Source organism: Lipophrys pholis, assembly GCF_963383615.2.
Source record: "Lipophrys pholis genome assembly, chromosome: 6".
In the NCBI taxonomy this organism is placed as follows: Eukaryota; Metazoa; Chordata; class Actinopteri; order Blenniiformes; family Blenniidae; genus Lipophrys; species Lipophrys pholis.
The window spans coordinates 11,076,145-11,094,519 of record NC_137629.1 but is presented as its reverse complement, the minus strand read 5'-3'; the positions used below and the strand labels follow the sequence as shown (position 1 = coordinate 11,094,519).

Here is an 18,375-nt window from a genome sequence, read left to right as displayed (position 1 = left end):
TAGGTAATAAAGTTTTTCTCTTCAATATTAACTTCACGTGTTGTTTTGTACAGAATATAGTTCTCCAGTTCTTTTCAAAAAGTAATACTGTATGAGTAACCATAAACTGTTCCTGAGTGATCGCGTGACGTCAGACCGGAAACAGGAAAGGAAGAAGCGGAGCAAACGCGAGTGGAGTTCGAGGATCCCAAGTAGGAAGCGGCCATATTTCATGTACTACCGCCTCCCACCAAGGGTGGCGCTGTGGTGGTGATTCAGAACAAAATGGCGGAACAATATGGCGGCGATTTCTCGGGAGCCGCTGTAGGTACCAGAGCGGGGGCGGGGCTTGCGCATGCGCTCAGGCTACCAGATCGGTCCGGGGCGGAGTTCGTGCCTGCGGCTGACAAAGACGTCACACACAATATTATCTACGGCAACTCCATATAAACAAACTACATTACGGGCTAGATAGATAGATGGATAGATAGATCGATAGATAGATAAAGTTTTTCATAAGAATTCTACCTTTGTCGCTATGTCCAATATTATAATATTGTGTATGTATTTGGAAATATAATGAAAACAGTCACTTATCTCTACATTAGATCTGTACATTCCTTCTCATTCATGTAGCCACAATATTTATCTTCAGTCTTGGAAAACACTCAGTTTATTGTTTCACCTGCTTGAGATATGAGAAACAGACTAAATGTCTCTGTCACCCATCACAGGTCTTTACAGCATTAAGTGGGCAAAAAAATGACATTTCATAAAATCAGACGAAGCTCCACCAGACTCCTTCACTGGTGTCAAGCCAGCCCCAACTGCGGAGATCGACGTCAAGCCAGCCGCCACTCTTTTTAGCGGTGCGTCTATACACTATGAATTACCGTAAGAGCATTCGCAAGCGGATTTCAAAATAAAAGTGACGTTTCAATGAACGAGACCTCGCCTTCTTTCAGATAGTTAATAAAACACAAATTAATACTGTGGCTAATAATAGGCAACAAGACAGCAAATAAATGAAATTTCTTCCGCTTATCCATTTCGTGGGGGTGACAGTCTGAGCACCATCACCCAGATCACATTGCACCGATTAAGAACCTTCCTGCAGGTGGTGAGCCCTCGGGAAGGTGGTGCCTGGCGTGGGACACGAACCCACTACCCCTGAGATTGAGTCTCATGCTCTACCAACTGAGCTATCCGGGGGATACTGTTATGAGTCAAATAATTACATAACTTACTAGCTGAAAAAGCAACACAAAAAATAAATAGAATACTCATTTTCTGTCAGTGGTGTATTAATATTACTATAATAAAATAACCATGTGCCCATTCTGATGACATCTTTAAAACTAAAAGCCAACAAAACAAAATCTTTGAAAAAAATCTGATCACTCTGTTGCCATAAACCATTTTAATTTAAGAAGGATTGACCTATTCAGTATGTGTCATATCGAGAAAAAAAAAGCCCACTGAAATAACGCATCTGGGCTCTCATTGATAAGAATTCAAACTGATATTAAGATGAAAATCCCTGTTATTGTTCAATTGTTCTATATCAGACAGACAGTAAGTCACCTGTAGATGTCACTCAACAAGTATCAGCCCAATCTGATGTGGCATTACAAAATAAGAGCCCATTGAAATGGCACATCTGGGCTCCATTCACACTAACTTCAGACTGACATTAAAATAAATTTCCCTATAATCATTGAACCATTCCAACTCAGAATGATAGTAGGCCACCCCAGGATGTCACTCAACAAGTATCAGCTCAATCTGATGTGGCATAGCAAAATAAGAGCCCACTGAAATTCAGAAATTTCCTGTTATCATTGAACCATTCCAACTCAGACTGATAGTAGGTCATCTCAGGAGGTCACTCGCCAAGTATCAGCTCAATCTGATGTGGCATAGCAAAATAAGAGCCTGCTAAAATAGCAAATGTGAGCTCAATTCATGCTAACTTTGAAAAGATATTAAAAAGAATTTCCCTGTTATCATTGAACCATTCCAACTCAGACTGATAGTAGGCCATCTGTAGATGTCACTCGCCGAGTATCAGCTCAATCTGATGTGGAATTTCAAAATAAGAGCTCTTTGAAATAGCAAATGTGAGCTCAATTCATGCTAACTTTGAAATTATATTAAAAATAATTCCCCTGTTATCATTGAACCAATCCAACTCAGACTGATAGTAGCCCGCCCCAGGAGGTCACTCACCAAGTATCAGCTCAATCTGATGTGGCATAGCAAAATAAGAGCCCCCTAAAATAACAGATCTGGGCTCCATTCACATTAACTTCAGACTGACATTAAAAGAAATTTCCCTGTTATCATTGAACCATTCCAACTCAGACTGATAGTTGGGCACCCAAGGATGTGACTCAACAAGTATCAGCTCAATCTGATGTGGCATAGCAAAATAAGAGCCCACTGAAATTCAGAAATTTCCTGTTATCATTGAACCATTCCCACTCAGACTGATAGTAGGTCATCTCAGGAGGTCACTCACCAAGTATCAGCCCAATTTTATGTGGTATTTCAAAATAGAAGCTCTTTGAAATAGCTCATCTGAGCACTTATGACTTTAACTTTTAACTGATATTAAATGGAAGTTCCCTGTTTTAAAGTTTGATTAATTCCATAATTAATTGTTATCATGAAATCATTCAACATCACAGTGATAGAGAGCCATCCCAGGATACCACTCAGTAAATATCATCGAATTCTGATGTGTCACTTCAAAATGAAAGCCCCTTAGAAATTCACCCAAAAAAAGTGCTTTCATCTGATATTGAATGACTTCATGTTAACTAGGAATTATGGAATTAATCAAACTTTAAAACAGGCAATATCATATCGAGTGTTTAGTCATATGCAAATTTTTGAATGCCTTTTATTTTGAACTGACAAATCAGAATATCCTAATACTGACTGAACGGTATCCCAGGATGGTCCACTATCACTATGATGTTTTTTTAATATCATTTCAAAGTTAGCTTGAATGGAGCTCACATTTGCTATTTCAAAGTGCTCTTATTTTGAAATTCCACATCAGATTTAGCTGATACTTGGTGAGTGAGATCTACAGGTGACCTACTATCAGTCTGAGTTGAAATGGTTCAATGATAACAGGGAAATTTCTTTTAATATCATTTCAAAGTTAGCATGAATTGAGTTCACATTTGCTATTTCAAAGTGCTCTTATTTTGCTATGCCAAATCAGATTGAGCTGATACTTGGTGAGTGACCTCCTGGGGTGACCAACTATCAGTCTGAGTTTGAATGGTTCAATGATAACGGGGGAATTCTTTTTAATATCAGTTCAAAGTTAGCATGAATTAAGCTCACATTTGCTATTTTAACGGGCTCTTATTTTGATAAACCACATCAGATTGGGCTGATACTTGTTGAGTGACATCCTGGGGTGACCTACTATCAGTCTGAGTTGGAATGGTTCAATGATAACAGGGAAATTTCTATTAATCTCAGTTCAAAGTTAACATGGATGGAGCTCAGAAGTGCTATTTCAAAGATTTCTTATTTTGAAATGCCAGAACAGATTGAGCTGATACTTGATGAGTGACATCTACAGGTGACATACTATCAGTCTGAGCTGGATTGGTTCAATGATAACAGGGGAATTTATTTTAAGATCAATCTGAAATGAGAGTAATTCAAGCCCAGATATGCTTTCAAAGGGCTCCTATTTTCATAAACCATATCCTGATCTGGCCTGTTATCAATCTGAAGTTAAATGATTTTTTTTTTATAACTAATCTAATCCAAACCTGAATTTTGCTTAGATCTGCTTTTCTGATGGGCCTTTAATTTAAATAAAGTGATTAGAGTGGGCTGTTGTCTATAGTATTATAATAACATTAATAAATCACTGACGGACTGACAATGTGTTTTGTTTTTGTTTTTTCTGCAAGCAATTCATTTTATTAATATTTAATTTCAAATAGTTTGGATCAATGATACATTCATTTTTTTCTTTGTTTTTATGTGTTATTACTAGCCATAGTATTAATTTGTGTTTCATTAACCATCTGAATGGAGGCGAGATCTCGTTCATTGAAACATCACTTTTATTTTGAAATCCATTTGAGTTTGCTCTTACGGTAATGCATAGTGCATAGGCGCACTGCTAAACATAGTGGCGGCTGGCTTGACGTTGTTTTCCGAAGTGAGGGCTGGCTTGACACCAGTACACCTTCAGTCTCTACACCCTGCTGAAGTTAAACCAGACACGTTCAGCCTCTAAACTCTCCTGAAGTTATACCAGACAGATCACTGCTGCTTTGGGACATTCAGAGGCATAAAACCACTCGTAGCGTACTGTTCACCTCACACAGCCTTGTTAGCTTTTCACGAAGCTAACTGTGAAAGCTAATGTTAGCTGCATACTGTGATGAGAGAAAACTTGCAGCCAGTTAAAATGCGAAACGCCATCATAGCCAATCATAATGTTAAACGTCATCACCGCGCGCGGGTTCAAGCCCCGACCTGGACAGCTCTGGTAGCTCAGGCGCATGCGCATGCGCAAGCCCCGCCCCGGACAGATCTGGTAGCCCGGACAGATCTGGTACCTACACCGCCATATTGTCGGCCATTTTGGATTCCCCACTGGCAGCCTCTCGGTTACGTCAATTCATGTGGGTCGGCTTCTAAATACGTCTCTTCCGGTGCGTCATTTAGTGTCATTTCCGTCCATGCTTCCGCATAGCACCATTTCAAGATGGCGGTGACCCAGAAACAAATATGGCGGCGCCCGCAACACCGCCATCTTGGTTTTCCCCACATGCATCTCTTGCCTTTATTCGGCGCTTCACCCTCCGAACCAGCAGGGAGCGCGAACGCCGCGAACTTCGTTCTGTAGGAGACAGAAGAAGAGAGTCGTTTCCTGGGTTCCCTCTGCCTCGGTTCCGGTCCGACTCCCCCTCCTCCTCCTCCTCCTCCGCCGGTCTGGTGTGTCCTGTCCACGCTGCAGCGCCTCGCCAAAGCATCAGATTAATGAACAGTCATGGAGGACAAGGCACAGATTCAAGAAGCCATTAAAAGTCAAGGAGAAGTGGTCCGCAGGTTAAAGTCGGAGAAGGCGAGCAAACAGCAGGTCAGTAGCCGTAGTGAAAACGGGGGACCGGGGGGAATAACCGGGGGGATACCGGGGGAGATGGCGGCGGAGGTGACATGTGTCTGACAGCATCATTGTATGTACATATAACAGAAGGACCTCCTGCCGTGGACTGTTCATTCATTCTGACTCAGAAATACTCCGATTACAGAGTACAGTCCGTTCTGTCGTGATGCTGGCAGCATGCTAACTGTCAGCTGTCAGAGAGGTTAACGTGTTAAAGACAGTATTAATGACTTCTAACCCAGCAGTGTGTCTGTCTTAACCGTAAACAAACGCAGTTACCTCATTAGCTGTGTGAACTTGTTGGTATTGTAGCCTCAGTGGCTAACTGCTAATTGCTGCAATGCTAACAAGCGCCTCGGTGTTTCGGACCATCTGGCTCCCGTGTTAACCGGTGTCTTCATCAACGCGAGCTGTCATGTTGCCGCTCCGGCTCATCTGACATGTTAACAATCGTTTAATTGATCTTTTGAGACATTATTGATGGGAAGCGGCTACATCTCGACTCACAGCAATCATGTTAAAGTGTGTGAGTGCAGCTGATGCAATAAAATGAGCCGTGAACTCAGACGGAAGTGTTCAAATAAGTTGTGGCGGTGAGGAGCTCCATGAGAGAAAAGCCCCCCGACCATCAAACGTGTTTAACAGGAATAGAGCAGTGTGTTGCTGTTTTTTTATTCCATCCATAGTTGTCTCGTCATTTAGCGCCGCACCACATATCTCTTATATCAAAGTTCACAACATACACACTGAAGTAAAAGAAATTAAATGTCCCCATGAGCTGTGCATGTTGTTAAATGTGACCAGTCAGATGGAGCCCCAGTGCACTGGAATGTGTAGAACAACACAATATCAACATTACTTCAAACCTGATGACAACAGGACAGAAGTCAAAGGTGCTAAAATCAAGTAAGAAACTAAAAATAATAAAGTTGACCACTGAAACACTGCTGCTGGAACCTGGAGACACACGTGGAAAAAAAAAACAACCCACAAGGAGCATAGGGCCAGGCGATTTGGCCTAAAAAGAAATTTGAGTTTCGATTCGGTTTTTTGTATTTATTTTTTTTTCTCAATGTAACTAAAAATGACTGCAGACATCTGATATATTGTCAAAAGGGCAACTTTATTGCTGTGATTGTCCTCGGAGTTAAAATGTATAAACACAATCCCAAAATAAAAATCCAATGAGGTGCTGTCATTCAACAAATTCAAGCTTTAAAGGGCCCTTAAATTTGTGAAATAAAAATCTTTTTTATCTACAAATTCGAATAAACGATTGAATCGTTTTTTTTGCCCGGCCCTAAAGGAGCATAAAAGCAGCAGGTTGTAATTGAGCGCACTGTTAAAATCCGACATCACAAAGACATCAACATCACTTTCCAGTAGTTTGTGCGCTCATCTGCAAGTTCCAGCTAAAGCAGCAGCGAATCAGTGGAAATAAATGAGTGAAACTCTATTTAATCGTGGTTATCTTACCGAGAGGAAACTCAACGTTTATGAGCTGAAGTGAAAGGCAGCATTCCGGAGACACGTGGAGGATCAACTAGTCAACCTTTCTTTGCTTTAAATGGAACATCTGAGCTGAGCTGAGCAGAACTCTGCATTAGGTGTGTGTGTGTGTGTGTGTGTGTGTGTGTGTGTGTGTGTGTGTGTGTGTGTGTGTGTGTGTGTGTGTGTGTGTGTGTGTGTGTGTGTGTGTGTGTGTGTGTGTGTGTGTGTGTGTGTGTGTGTTACATTGGGCTGGCTGCTTTGATTGACTTGCTACATCTCATGTTCTGTCCTCCACGCTGTGGTGATGATGATGATGGTGGTCATGCCCCGCCCTCCCCCTAGTGCTAGGGTTGCTCACCACTTTTCTCCTGTTCTTCCTGCCTGGCTGGATCTCCACTAACTGGACTCGAACCCTCGTCCTCCTGGACTGCTCCTCTGGATTACCATGCACTCCTGAACTCCTCACTTTGGATTTACTTTGTGGGATTTTGTGACTTTTTATTTTCCTGGGATCGAACATGCTGTCCATGTTGTGTGTTCGTGTTTGCTCGGGTCTGACGGGCCTCCGTGCTGCCACACGTGTCCAACGCCTGCACTCTCTCTCTGGGATGACTGTGGACCAGGTAGGAGTCTCTTGGTGTGTGTGAACGCCGTGTTGAAGCTCTGATAGCTGAGTGTTGTCTCCTGCTCTGTGCCGACGGCAGATCGATGAAGAAGTGGCCAAACTGCTGCAGCTGAAGGCTCAGCTGGGAGGAGACGATGGAAAACACCAGTTTGTCCTCAAAACAGCAAAGGTAGGAGCATACGCACAGTTTTATTGGAAATGTTCACATCTAATTTATTGAAATCTACTATGAATATAATAGAAAGAAATAATCTATTAGCTGCTCACGCTAAGGAATGAGCTACGTCAGTGATTAAGATCACAGATCGGCTGTCATTCATTCATTAATGGTTTCAACTTGATTTTAGTCAATTGAAAAGAAACGCAAGCCTTTATTTGCTGTTATGGCTATTTGAAACACTCCTCCAGCACCATATAGATCTGTGTGTGTGCTTTGGGAGAGTCTTTCTCTGGAAACTGGCTTCATGCTGCAGAACAATAACAATCTGATTTCATCTGAGATGTGTAAGGCTCAGCAATAATTCAGTCTGAAGAAGCTTTTTGTCCAAAATGATGATAGTCTACAGCAGCGGTTCTTCACCTTTTTGATCTTGGGGCCCAAGTTCTCCAGTACAAAGTGGCCCAGGGCCCATTCAAATATTAACACTGCGTTAGTATAATAATTGACCTCGCTCTTGGTTTCCTATTCAATAACTAAATAAAAGCTAAAAGCTTGTGAAATACATTACATTATACAATGTGATCATCAAAGACATTTATGTGTGATGTGTATGTAAACCACAAGATGCTGAACAGGCTAAGAATTCATGAAACAAGGCTAAAGTCAGGATTATTAACACAAAAATAACTTGATTAGACTTTAAAACAGCAAAAAAGGACTCTCAAAAAAATTGGTGAGAAAAATAGGAAATTTAATAAATAAAATCATGTGGTGATAAAATAACAAATACGTTCAAAACAATAAAAGTTTCATAAATAATCAAATAGATAAAGTGTAAATGAAATTGAAATAAAGTGCAAATGAAAATATAGTTTTATAATCTGGTCTACAGTCTTCAGTTTTGCATTGCAGAAGCAGAACTTGCTTTTTATGTCTGTGACAAATGAACAATAACAACAGTCACAACAATCCCTTTTTTAAAAAGCTCCAACTCTTTTTCTGAACGTCTCTTATGAGACACTTGGGCCTGCTTCTCAGACGTGATCAGATCCAGTCTGGGTGGAATGGGGGGAAGGCTCACTCTGAGTAGCCTCCAGTGTTTCTGGCTTTGGTCTTAGTTGTGGCCGCGATGGAGAATCCTGATTCCCACATGTACGTAGTCATGAATGGAAGAAGGAGTTTCACAGTCCTCAGTGCGAGACATGGGCACTCCTTTAAAAGAGCACTCCAGAAGGAGCCCAGGTCCAGTTTGCCCCGCTACATCTTTAAAGTGCTGTCGGTGGAAACCTCCAGAAGCTGGGATTCAAGATGGGAGGGCAAAGCAACATCATTTTCATTGGGATCCACAGAATGGGTCCAACATCCACATGTGTCCCTCTCTGGGATCCTCAGGAAAGTATTCTTCATATTTCTGTGCCAGTTGTGGGAGGTGCTGAGAGACAGAGTTACTGATCTTCACCTGAGGGGACCTTTCCCAAATGTCCGACAAAAGTGGAAACATGTCCATCCTCTTTTCCTGGGTCCTCTCAGTCCACAAAGTTAGTTTCCTCTTGAAAGCTTGAACTTTGTCTGCAACAAAAAAATGTGTTGCTATTTCTCCCTCTAAGAGACGTTCAGCTGCTTCAGCAATGAAAAGACGTCACAGAGGTCGGCAGGTTTAGCTGTGAACTTCGTGTCGGCATAGTCGTGTGCAAGAGGAGATTTTTTCTCAGTGAGAAAAGAGAAGACCTCATTCCTTAAATCAAACAAACACTTGTGCTACTTTTTATTCTTTCTAGAAGCTGATGCTGTATATCTGAGGCCATGTCTGTGATACGGTGACTCACAGTGTGGTCCGACAGTGGGATGGTCAGCAGCCTCTCCCAGCATCTCATGGCACGTATCCACAGCTGCAGGCAGAACTAATTCCTCCGCTATGGTGAACGCTTTCTTACTCTGTGCCACACGTCTGGCTACGAGGCAGCTGGCTTTCAAAGCACATTTAGAATTGCTTGTCAGTGATACGACAGACCTTTTCTGCATCTGTAGCCCATTTTCTTTTCTCTTGAAAAATTCCACCGGCTTTCGCACGAGCGTTGGATGTTTGGTTTCAAGATGCCGCTTTAGTTTTGAAGGCTTCAGATCTTCGTTTGATAGCTCTACCTCAAACACGGAATTGCCTCATTACCTCCGTTCACAAATCCGTACCTAATGAAGTCCGGATTGTACCTGCGCAAAATGCTTGTCTTTTTAGGGGTTTGGTACCACTTTCATCTTCATTTTTTCTTTTAAGATACTTCTCCATCACTTTCTTTCATAAACCTTCACTACAGGCTAACGGCTCCGCTTACCGAGTGCCTTCTTCTGCTTATTGAAGCTTGTTAAACAACTGACTGTCGCATTACCGCCGCCAGTGGTGGGATGCGGTACTGCAACTGAGCATCTGATGGATAACAGACAGTAATATCGCTAAACAATTGATAACCTGTGTGGTCCCGCGGCCCACAGGTGCAAAACAGAAAGTTTTTTCCGGCCCTCCAGGTGGCGCTCATGGCCCAGGCGTGGGCCGCGGCCCAATGATTCAGAATCACTGGTCTACGGCTCTGAGCAGCATGACATTGAAAATAACATCCAAACTGTTGACTGTTGCGTTGTACCAAAACTTGTTTCATTTACTGTGTTTATATGAACTGCAGCTACATGTTTACATGTTCGTCTGTGTTATTCGCCCCAAAACCACCTCCTCTTCAAACACTTGAAGTGTGTGTGTGTGTGTGTGTGTGTGTTTCAGGGAACAAGGGACTACAACCCCAAACAGATGGCCATCAGAGAAAAGGTCTTCAACACCATCATCAGCTGCTTCAAACGTCACGGAGCTGAAACCATCGACACACCCGTCTTTGAGCTGAAGGTACAGACACACACACCTGAAGTAAAAGCAGTAAATATATTATCAACAAAACACATAATTTAATGTGTGTGTCCGTGTGTGTGTAAGGAAACTCTAACGGGGAAGTACGGCGAAGATTCCAAACTGATCTACGACCTGAAAGACCAGGGAGGAGAGCTGCTGTCACTCAGATACGACCTGACTGTATCCTCCAATCACAATCACTGAAGTCTGATGTTGGGCCCAGAAACAATGACTGCTGGGAGAAAAACTGATGATTAGGACCAACATGATGAATGTGGATCTTTCTCGCTCCGTGAGGAGGATGTGTTATTTGCCTTTCAAATTGTTTCAATGTTTAAATGAAACTACTGGAAGAATCAGAACCAGTACATCAGAACCAGTACATTCCAGAGCTACTGCTATTAAAAATAACACAGTGATACTTTTTCTACATTACTTAGAAAGTTTAGTTAAGATGATAACAGCAGTTGGATAATTGATAAGAAGAAAGGCGTCATTGGTAAGAAACGGGTCATAATACAAAGTGTAAAACAATAAACTAAAGTCATAGAAGAGATGTTATAAGTGCTCCGCTGATATATGAATATCTTTGCACAAATGAGTAATTTGATGCAATGGAGACAGTAAATTACAGTTTTGTAGTGAGTCTTCCCTGATGGACGGTTTCTGCAGGTCATGTGGTCCTTGACTCCGCCCCCCCCTCCAGGTGCCTTTCGCTCGCTACCTGGCCATGAACAAGATCACCAACATCAAACGCTACCACATTGCCAAAGTTTACCGGAGAGACAACCCGGCCATGACCCGAGGACGCTACCGCGAGTTCTACCAGTGTGTGAGTGTCTGTGGCAGAGTCTGTCTGTCCATCCGTAGTGTGTCTGTCTGTGGTTTCTGCAGCATCTCTCCCTCTGTAGTGTGTCTGTCCTTGGTCTCGTTGCTCTGAGACACTTTGAACTCGTGTGTTTCAGGACTTTGACATCGCAGGACAGTATGACGCCATGATCCCCGACGCAGAGTGTCTGAAGATCGTCTACGAGATCCTGAGCGAGCTGGACCTGGGAGACTTCAGGATCAAGGTCTGTTCTCACCCCGTCCTCACTCTCTCCTCACCCCGTCCTCACACTCGCCTCACCCTGTCCTCACTCGCCTCACCCTGTCCTCACCCTCTCCTCACTCTCGCTTCATTATGGTTTCACTCTCTCCTCACTCTCGCCTCACCCTGTCCTCACTCTCTCCCGACTCCGTCCTCACTCTGTTCCGACTCCGTCCTCACCCCGTCGTCACTCTGTCCTCACCCTGTCCTCATTCTCTCCTCACCCCGTCTTCACCTCATCCTTACTCTCTCCTCACCCTATCCTCACTCTCCTCAAACTGTTCTCACCCTCTCCTCTATCAGGTCAATGACAGACGCATCTTGGACGGCATGTTCGCTGTGTGTGGCGTCCCAGACGAGAAGTTTCGCACCATCTGCTCCACGGTGGACAAACTGGACAAGGTTAGAAACTGAAAATTCGCTTCATGAAGCTAGTTTAGAGCTAAAAGGCTGCATCCGGGGAGTTAACTCGTCTGTACAATGGCTTCCTTAAAACTCTGAATACTCTAAACTTCACTTAATTACACTGTGGCAGGTGAGCACGCCACCACCAGGTTCACCCACAGAGGCACGGAGTCGGAGTCCAAGTTCACCACAAGTTATTACATTAAAACAAAACCAAAACTGAAACACACACTCACCGATCCACAGCCTCTTTCAGGCTCTTTTGCAGTCTCTGTTTCCCGCCTGTCACCCTGTGTGTCCAGGAGGCTCCTCCTTTTTGGGCAGAGAGGTGAGGCAGCACACCTGATTCCCATCAGGGCTTAATCACCCTCCCACATACACTTTAACATATTCCAAACACTTTAAGTAAAGTTGTAGCTTACAAGAATCTTATTAAATCAGAGAACGTATTTATGACTGACTGGTTAAAAGTAACTGCTGCTCTGGATTTACTGACTGGAGCGATCCAGCGCTGTCGTCAGGCTAACTCCTGTAGCATTAGCATCAACGCCACTCTGTCAGAACCCAGACAAGTTTCTGTTCTGTGACCCTCAGATTTCTTCAAAGAAAACTTATTTTAAATCATTTGTTGCATTTTCAGTCCAAACACAGTTTAAAGGGAAGTGACGAAACATGATTGTTGGACATTTTTCTGTATTTTGCACCATCTTACAAACTGTCGAAACATGCCAGGACAGACTAACCTGCTGCTGTGGAGCCACATGTGGTTCTTCAGCTGCTCAGTACTGGCTCCATCAAGCTGTCACATTTTAGTTCGATTTTTTTAAATTTTTTTTGTCATTTGCTCATCGGGTTGTTTCAATGGATTCTTATTAAGGGCCAAAAATATAAAAATGTTTAAAGCAGCTAAAAATGTCTTTAAATGACGAGCCAAAAGAACCTAAAATGTTTACAAATTTGCAGTACCTTTAATTGTGGTTGTGAACCTTCAGAAATCCAAAATAAGACACCGTTCTTGTCTGTGTGATAAAACTATATGCACTGCCTGGCCAAAGAAAAGTCTCCACCAAAAAAAGGTCAAACACTCCAATATGTTGTTGTCCCGCTTTTAGCTTTGATTACAGCATTCACTGTGGTATTGTTTCAATAAGCTTCTAGAATGTCACAAGGTTTATTTCCATCCAGTGTTGCAGTAATGTTTCACCTAGATCTTGTATTGATGATGGGAGAGACTGACCACTGGGCAAAGCTTCTCCAGCACATCCCGGAGGTTCTCAATGGGGTTAAGGTCTGGACTGTGTGGTGGCCAATCCATGTGTGAAAAAGATGTCTCATGCTCCCTGAACCACTCTTTCACAATGTGAGGCCGATAAATCCTGGCATTGTCATCTTGGAATATGCCCGTGCCATAAGGGAAGAAAAAATCCATTGGAATAACCTGATCATTCAGTATATTCAGGTAGTCAGCTGACCTCATAATGTTGCTGAACCTCGACCTGAACCAACTGCTGCGCCCCCCGATCACAGCACTGCCCCCACAGGCTCGGACTGTAGACGCTAGGCATGATGGGTGCATCACTTCACCTGCCTCTCTTCTTACCCTCATGCCCCCATCACTCCAGAACAGGGTAAATCTGGACTCATCAGACCACATGACCTTCTTCCATTCCTCCAGAGTCCAAACTGAGGCTTTAGTGATCAGTGGTTTTCTTACTTTTACACAGCTGTTCAACCCCAATCCCTTGAGTTCACTTTGCATTGTGTGTTTGGAAACGCTCTTGCTTTCACTATTAAACATAATCCAGAATTCTACTGTTGTTTGTTGTCGATTTAATTTGGCCAAATGTTTAAGTGTTCGCCGATCACAATCATTCAGGATTTTTTTTGACCTCATTTCTTCCTGGAAGACGATGGTTCCCCACCATCCTTCCTGTTTTTAATAATGTGTTGGACAGTTCTTAACCCAATTTTAATAACTTCTGCAAACTCCTTAGATGTTTTCTCTGCTTGATGCATGCCATAGATTTGACCCTTCTCAAACAGACTAACACATTTTCCACGACCACAGGGTGTGTCTTTCGTTACTCATAGCATCAGCTGGGGTTAAATAACTTGTTGCCAGCTGAAAGATATTCGTCCATGCAGTAATTATTCCAGGTGGTGGCCAGGCAGTGTATAAATAATAGTTAAATACTAACGGCTGTGTTGTGGCTCCTCTGCTCAGATGCCGTGGGAAGAGGTGAAGAGGGAGATGGTGAACGAGAAGGGGCTGTCGGAGGAGGCTGCCGACCAGATCGGTCAATATGTCAGCATGCAGGGTGAGACCCCGACCGCACACTGCCGGAGGGGTGGGGCAACAGGGCACTGCGTAGTCTGTTAACTGGTGTGTGTGTGTGTGTGTGTGTGTGTGTGTGTGTGTGTGTGTGTGTGTGTGTGTGTGTGTGTGTGTGTGTGTGTGTGTGTGTGTGTGTGTGTGTGTGTGTGTGTGTGTGTGTGTGTGTGTGTGTGTGTGTGTGTGTGTGTGTGTGTGTGTGTGTGTGTGTGTGTGTTGCAGGGGGGATGGACCTGGCAGAGCGCCTCCTGCAGGACCATAAGTTGTCTCAGAGTAAACAGGCCTGTGCCGGGCTGACCGACATCAAACAGCTCTTCAGCTACCTGCAGCTCTTCCAGGTCACTGACAAGGTGAGACGCACGTCCACTCATCCATCCACTCATCCATCCACTCATCCATCTGGACCAGTGAAACATGTTTAACCTTTCAAATGAAGACATGAACACAGCTTGTGAAGGTGATTATAGAAAGTAAACCTTTATTAGAAATTGACCTGATTTACTAGCATTTTGTTTTGATTTTCCCTTTTAACCAGTTTATTTCCTCTACTTTCAGTAGTTTGAGCTGTTTTGGGATCTTTTTGTATGACTTTACAGACCTTATGACACCAAAACATTTTTGAAAAAAAGCAATAAGAAGTCAAAGTATTTTCATAACAAGACGTCTTTGTCATACTACCGTCGTCTGCAAGTAAACAACTATGAAAAACGAGTGAAATTAAGTCTTGATTCTTGTTTGCCGCTGATCGAGCTTTCTCAACCTCCTCCATCTCTGACGTCACAGGAGTAACAGGTTCCAGCAGCCAGGCTCAAAACCCAGCGGCGGGCGCACAGAAAAGCGAACAAACAAATATCTTCTGACACTTTCCACTATTCAGTGGTAGTTAAAGACTTGTGTTAGCAGGAGCATTGGAGGACAGACCGAACAGACTTGAGCCGTATATTGAGGGATCAACCCAGCAACTACGGCACAGAATCAGACAATCTGAAGACGAAACACCAACAACGATCGTCAAGGCGACGTGATTGTGTGCATATCAGTTCCATTGGGAGTCGACAGAGTAAAGACTGTAGATCTGCTCTGATGTGATGATACATGTTCCACTCACCACGTCCCACTGAGCCTGACAGCCAAAAGGTCTTGGTTCAAATACCCACCGGGACCTTCCTGTGTGGAGTTTGTATGTTCTCTCCGTTTGTGTGCGGGTTTCCTCCGGTACTCCAGTTCCCTTCCATAGTCCAAAAAAGCTGCACCATGACTCCCTGAGCGAGACCCTCAATCCCCATCACCTCCCCTCCGAGCGCCGCCGTGTGGCTGCTGCCGACGGTCCATTTGAAGAAAATTCCTGTCAGAGGACTGATGAGGGACTAATAATAAATGAACACTGTCGTCAATCTATCCCATACACTGAATGTCTGTTAGAACGCGCCTACAGTCTAGACATATGCTAATAGATCCTTCACTATATGTGTACCTGTGTAGACTCTAGTCAACATGTTATAATGGAAGATCTACTAGAATATGTCTACAGCATAGACCTTCCCATTCGAGGAGAGGTCACGGCTCAGTGGTAGAGTCAGTCGTCTAATAACCGTAGGGTTGGTGGTTTGAATCCCACTCTATCAAAAGCCATTGTTGTTGTGTCCTTGGGCAAGGCACTTTACCCACACTTTACCCACACCCTCGTATGAATGTTGGTGGTGGTCGGAGGCGCAAAATGGCAGCTGTGGCTACAACGTAGCTTACCATCACTTGTGGGACTGGTGTGAATGAATAATGTTCTCTGTACGCGCTGGTCGAAAAAAGCACTATATAAATTATTTAATATTACTACAATATGTCTATGTAGGCATATTCTATTATTATTTATTATAAATCCTCAAAAAAAGCACCACAACAATATGAAAGTGCAGCATTCCCTGCGTGATCCAGGAGAAAGTGTTACTCTGGCGACGTCACCTCCACATTCCTCTCCAGTCTCCGACCTCTAGGAGAGGGATTGATTTTCAACAGTGCAAAATTCTAAAAAGGGTAAATGTGTCAACATTTCTGAAGAAGGGAATATGGAAGATGGTGTCATAAGCTCTTAAGCTGTTTTGCATGTTATATTTTTATTAACTTTTTTCTCTCAACATTCTATTATATTTGAGCCTTAGAGACTTGTTTCTTCCCCATTTTAAATCTTGAAAGCAGTTTCACCCATTTGTAAGTGTTTTAGTAATGAGCTGTTTTAGAGTTTAAAAAGAAGAAAAAAAAATGTATCCACTTATAATTATGGTGAAAACTTGATTGAGTCACTACAGAGGAGCTGTGGAGTCGTTACAGAGGAGCTGTAGAGTCTTTACAGAGGAGCTGTAGAGTCATTACAGAGGAGCTGTAGTGTCGTTACAGAGGAGCTGTGGAGTCACTACAGAGGAGCTGTAGAGTCATGATAGAGGGGCTGTGAAGTCACTACAGAGGAGCTGTAGAGTCGCATGCGGCTGCAGGTCACAGCCCTCTCACTGGACTCCTCGTTCTCCGCCTGGTTTTCCTTGCAGGTGGTGTTCGACCTGAGTCTGGCTCGAGGTCTGGACTACTACACAGGGATCATCTACGAGGCGGTGCTGACTCAGGCCGGCGTGGCCGCCGTGTCCAACGACGCTCAGAACGGGGCAAATGCTGAGGACAGCGTGAGCGTGGGCAGCGTTGCTGGAGGGGGCCGCTACGACGGCCTGGTGGGGATGTTTGACCCCAAAGGCAGGAAGGTGCCATGTGTGGGCGTCAGCATCGGCATTGAGAGGATCTTCTCCATCATGGAGCAGAAAGCTGAGGTGACTGACCTCTTATTAACCTGCTGGAGGTCAAAATATATACAAAACATTTAAATGGATTGACAAACATTTCATTCTTGAAGCTCCGAAACATATCATCCTTATGAATTTCATTGTTGTTGTATTCACAGAATTAGACAGTTGCACATGCACCGTCAGGTCCAGTCCATTATAAAGAAACGTGTACACACAGCAGCAGAGTGGTGTGTGTTTGTCAGGCAGACTACAGCTTCACTCTGTGTTTCAGGCCTCGGCAGAGAAGGTTCGGACCACCCAGGTTCAGGTCATGGTGGCTTCAGCCCAGAAGAACCTGCTGGAGGAGAGACTCAAACTTGTCACTGAGCTCTGGAATGCTGGAATCAAGGTGTGTGCATCATTAGTTCTGGTTAGCACTTGAGGCTACAAATGGAGCTGTGAGGTAAACTTAGTGATGCAGCTCAAATTAAGTCTCTTCAGTCTGGCTGAACCTCAGAGTGTAGAAGATAGAGGAAACTTGAGAACTTCACGTCTGAGTCGTGTGTCTCTGTCTCCAGGCAGAGGTCATGTACAAGAAGAACCCCAAACTGCTGAGTCAGCTGCAGCACTGCGAGGAGTCGGGGATCCCTCTGGTGGCCATACTCGGGGAGCAGGAGCTGAAGGACGGGGTGGTCAAACTCAGAGTGGTCGCAACCAGAGAGGAGGTACCATTCATCTGACGACACGCTGCTATGACCCACACACACACACACACTCACACACACTTGCCGTCTCCTCCGTCTCCTCAGGTGGACGTTTCCAGAGCAGATCTGATCAGCGAGATCAGGATGAGGACTTCAGAGGCTTAGACAGACCCCCCCCCCCGATCAGATTCATTTAGTCAAAAGAAACTTTTGCAGACTTCCCCGTCAAAGACATCAAGGAGCATGCTGTGAGACGTGTCCAGTGTCCATGGGGTAGTTCCACCCCCTCTCCACCTGTCAGTGTGCTCTTCAGATGATGTTTCAGGACCGATGAACATGAAAACAGTTGCTGCTTTAATTCAAGTGTACACTCGTTCTGCCTGTGCTCGTCATGCTGGTCCTCCAATAAACTGCTCTATACTCTGCTTTTCCTTTGTGTTTCTCAGGAGGGTTAACTCTAACTGATGGTATGACCAGATGTTTCATGAGCAGGAGTGAAGTGTGACACCAAATTAAGACCTGCAAAAAATTCAGATTACCTGTTAGTATTTAAAAAAACACATCAATAATATGTGAAATGAATAAAACTGATGTGTATATGACTGATAGCAGGTCTGCAGCATTCATCCAGTTAAACATGAGACATGGTGACCGCACACACTTCTAGATCACTTGTTTGAACCAGTTAAAATGGATTGTGGTGAATACAAACAATATTCTGTGACCCATCAATAGTGAGTCTCTAGAAACAGTCTATTTGGAATAAACAGCATGGTTTT

General features: G+C 43.7%; 1 protein-coding gene across 2 annotated transcripts; it reads left to right on the top strand.

Annotated features, from left to right (window-relative positions):
* Positions 1-4,718: 4,718 nt before the first annotated feature.
* Positions 4,719-18,021, top strand: hars (histidyl-tRNA synthetase). Of its 2 annotated transcripts, XM_080465992.1 has the most exons (14): positions 4,719-5,104; positions 6,965-7,245; positions 7,327-7,416; positions 10,178-10,297; positions 10,385-10,480; positions 11,007-11,132; positions 11,266-11,373; positions 11,694-11,792; positions 14,020-14,113; positions 14,350-14,477; positions 16,665-16,937; positions 17,185-17,301; positions 17,471-17,617; positions 17,702-18,021. In XM_080465992.1, the coding sequence occupies exons 2-14, from the start codon at positions 7,141-7,143 to the stop codon at positions 17,759-17,761; spliced, it is 1,563 nt and encodes a 520-aa protein (XP_080322118.1). In that variant the 5' UTR covers positions 4,719-5,104; positions 6,965-7,140; the 3' UTR covers positions 17,762-18,021. The 2 variants fall into 2 exon arrangements, with proteins under 2 accessions (XP_080322118.1, XP_080322119.1); XM_080465993.1 differs by lacking the exon at positions 6,965-7,245 and having other exon boundaries at positions 4,722-5,104.
* Positions 18,022-18,375: the final 354 nt, after the last annotated feature.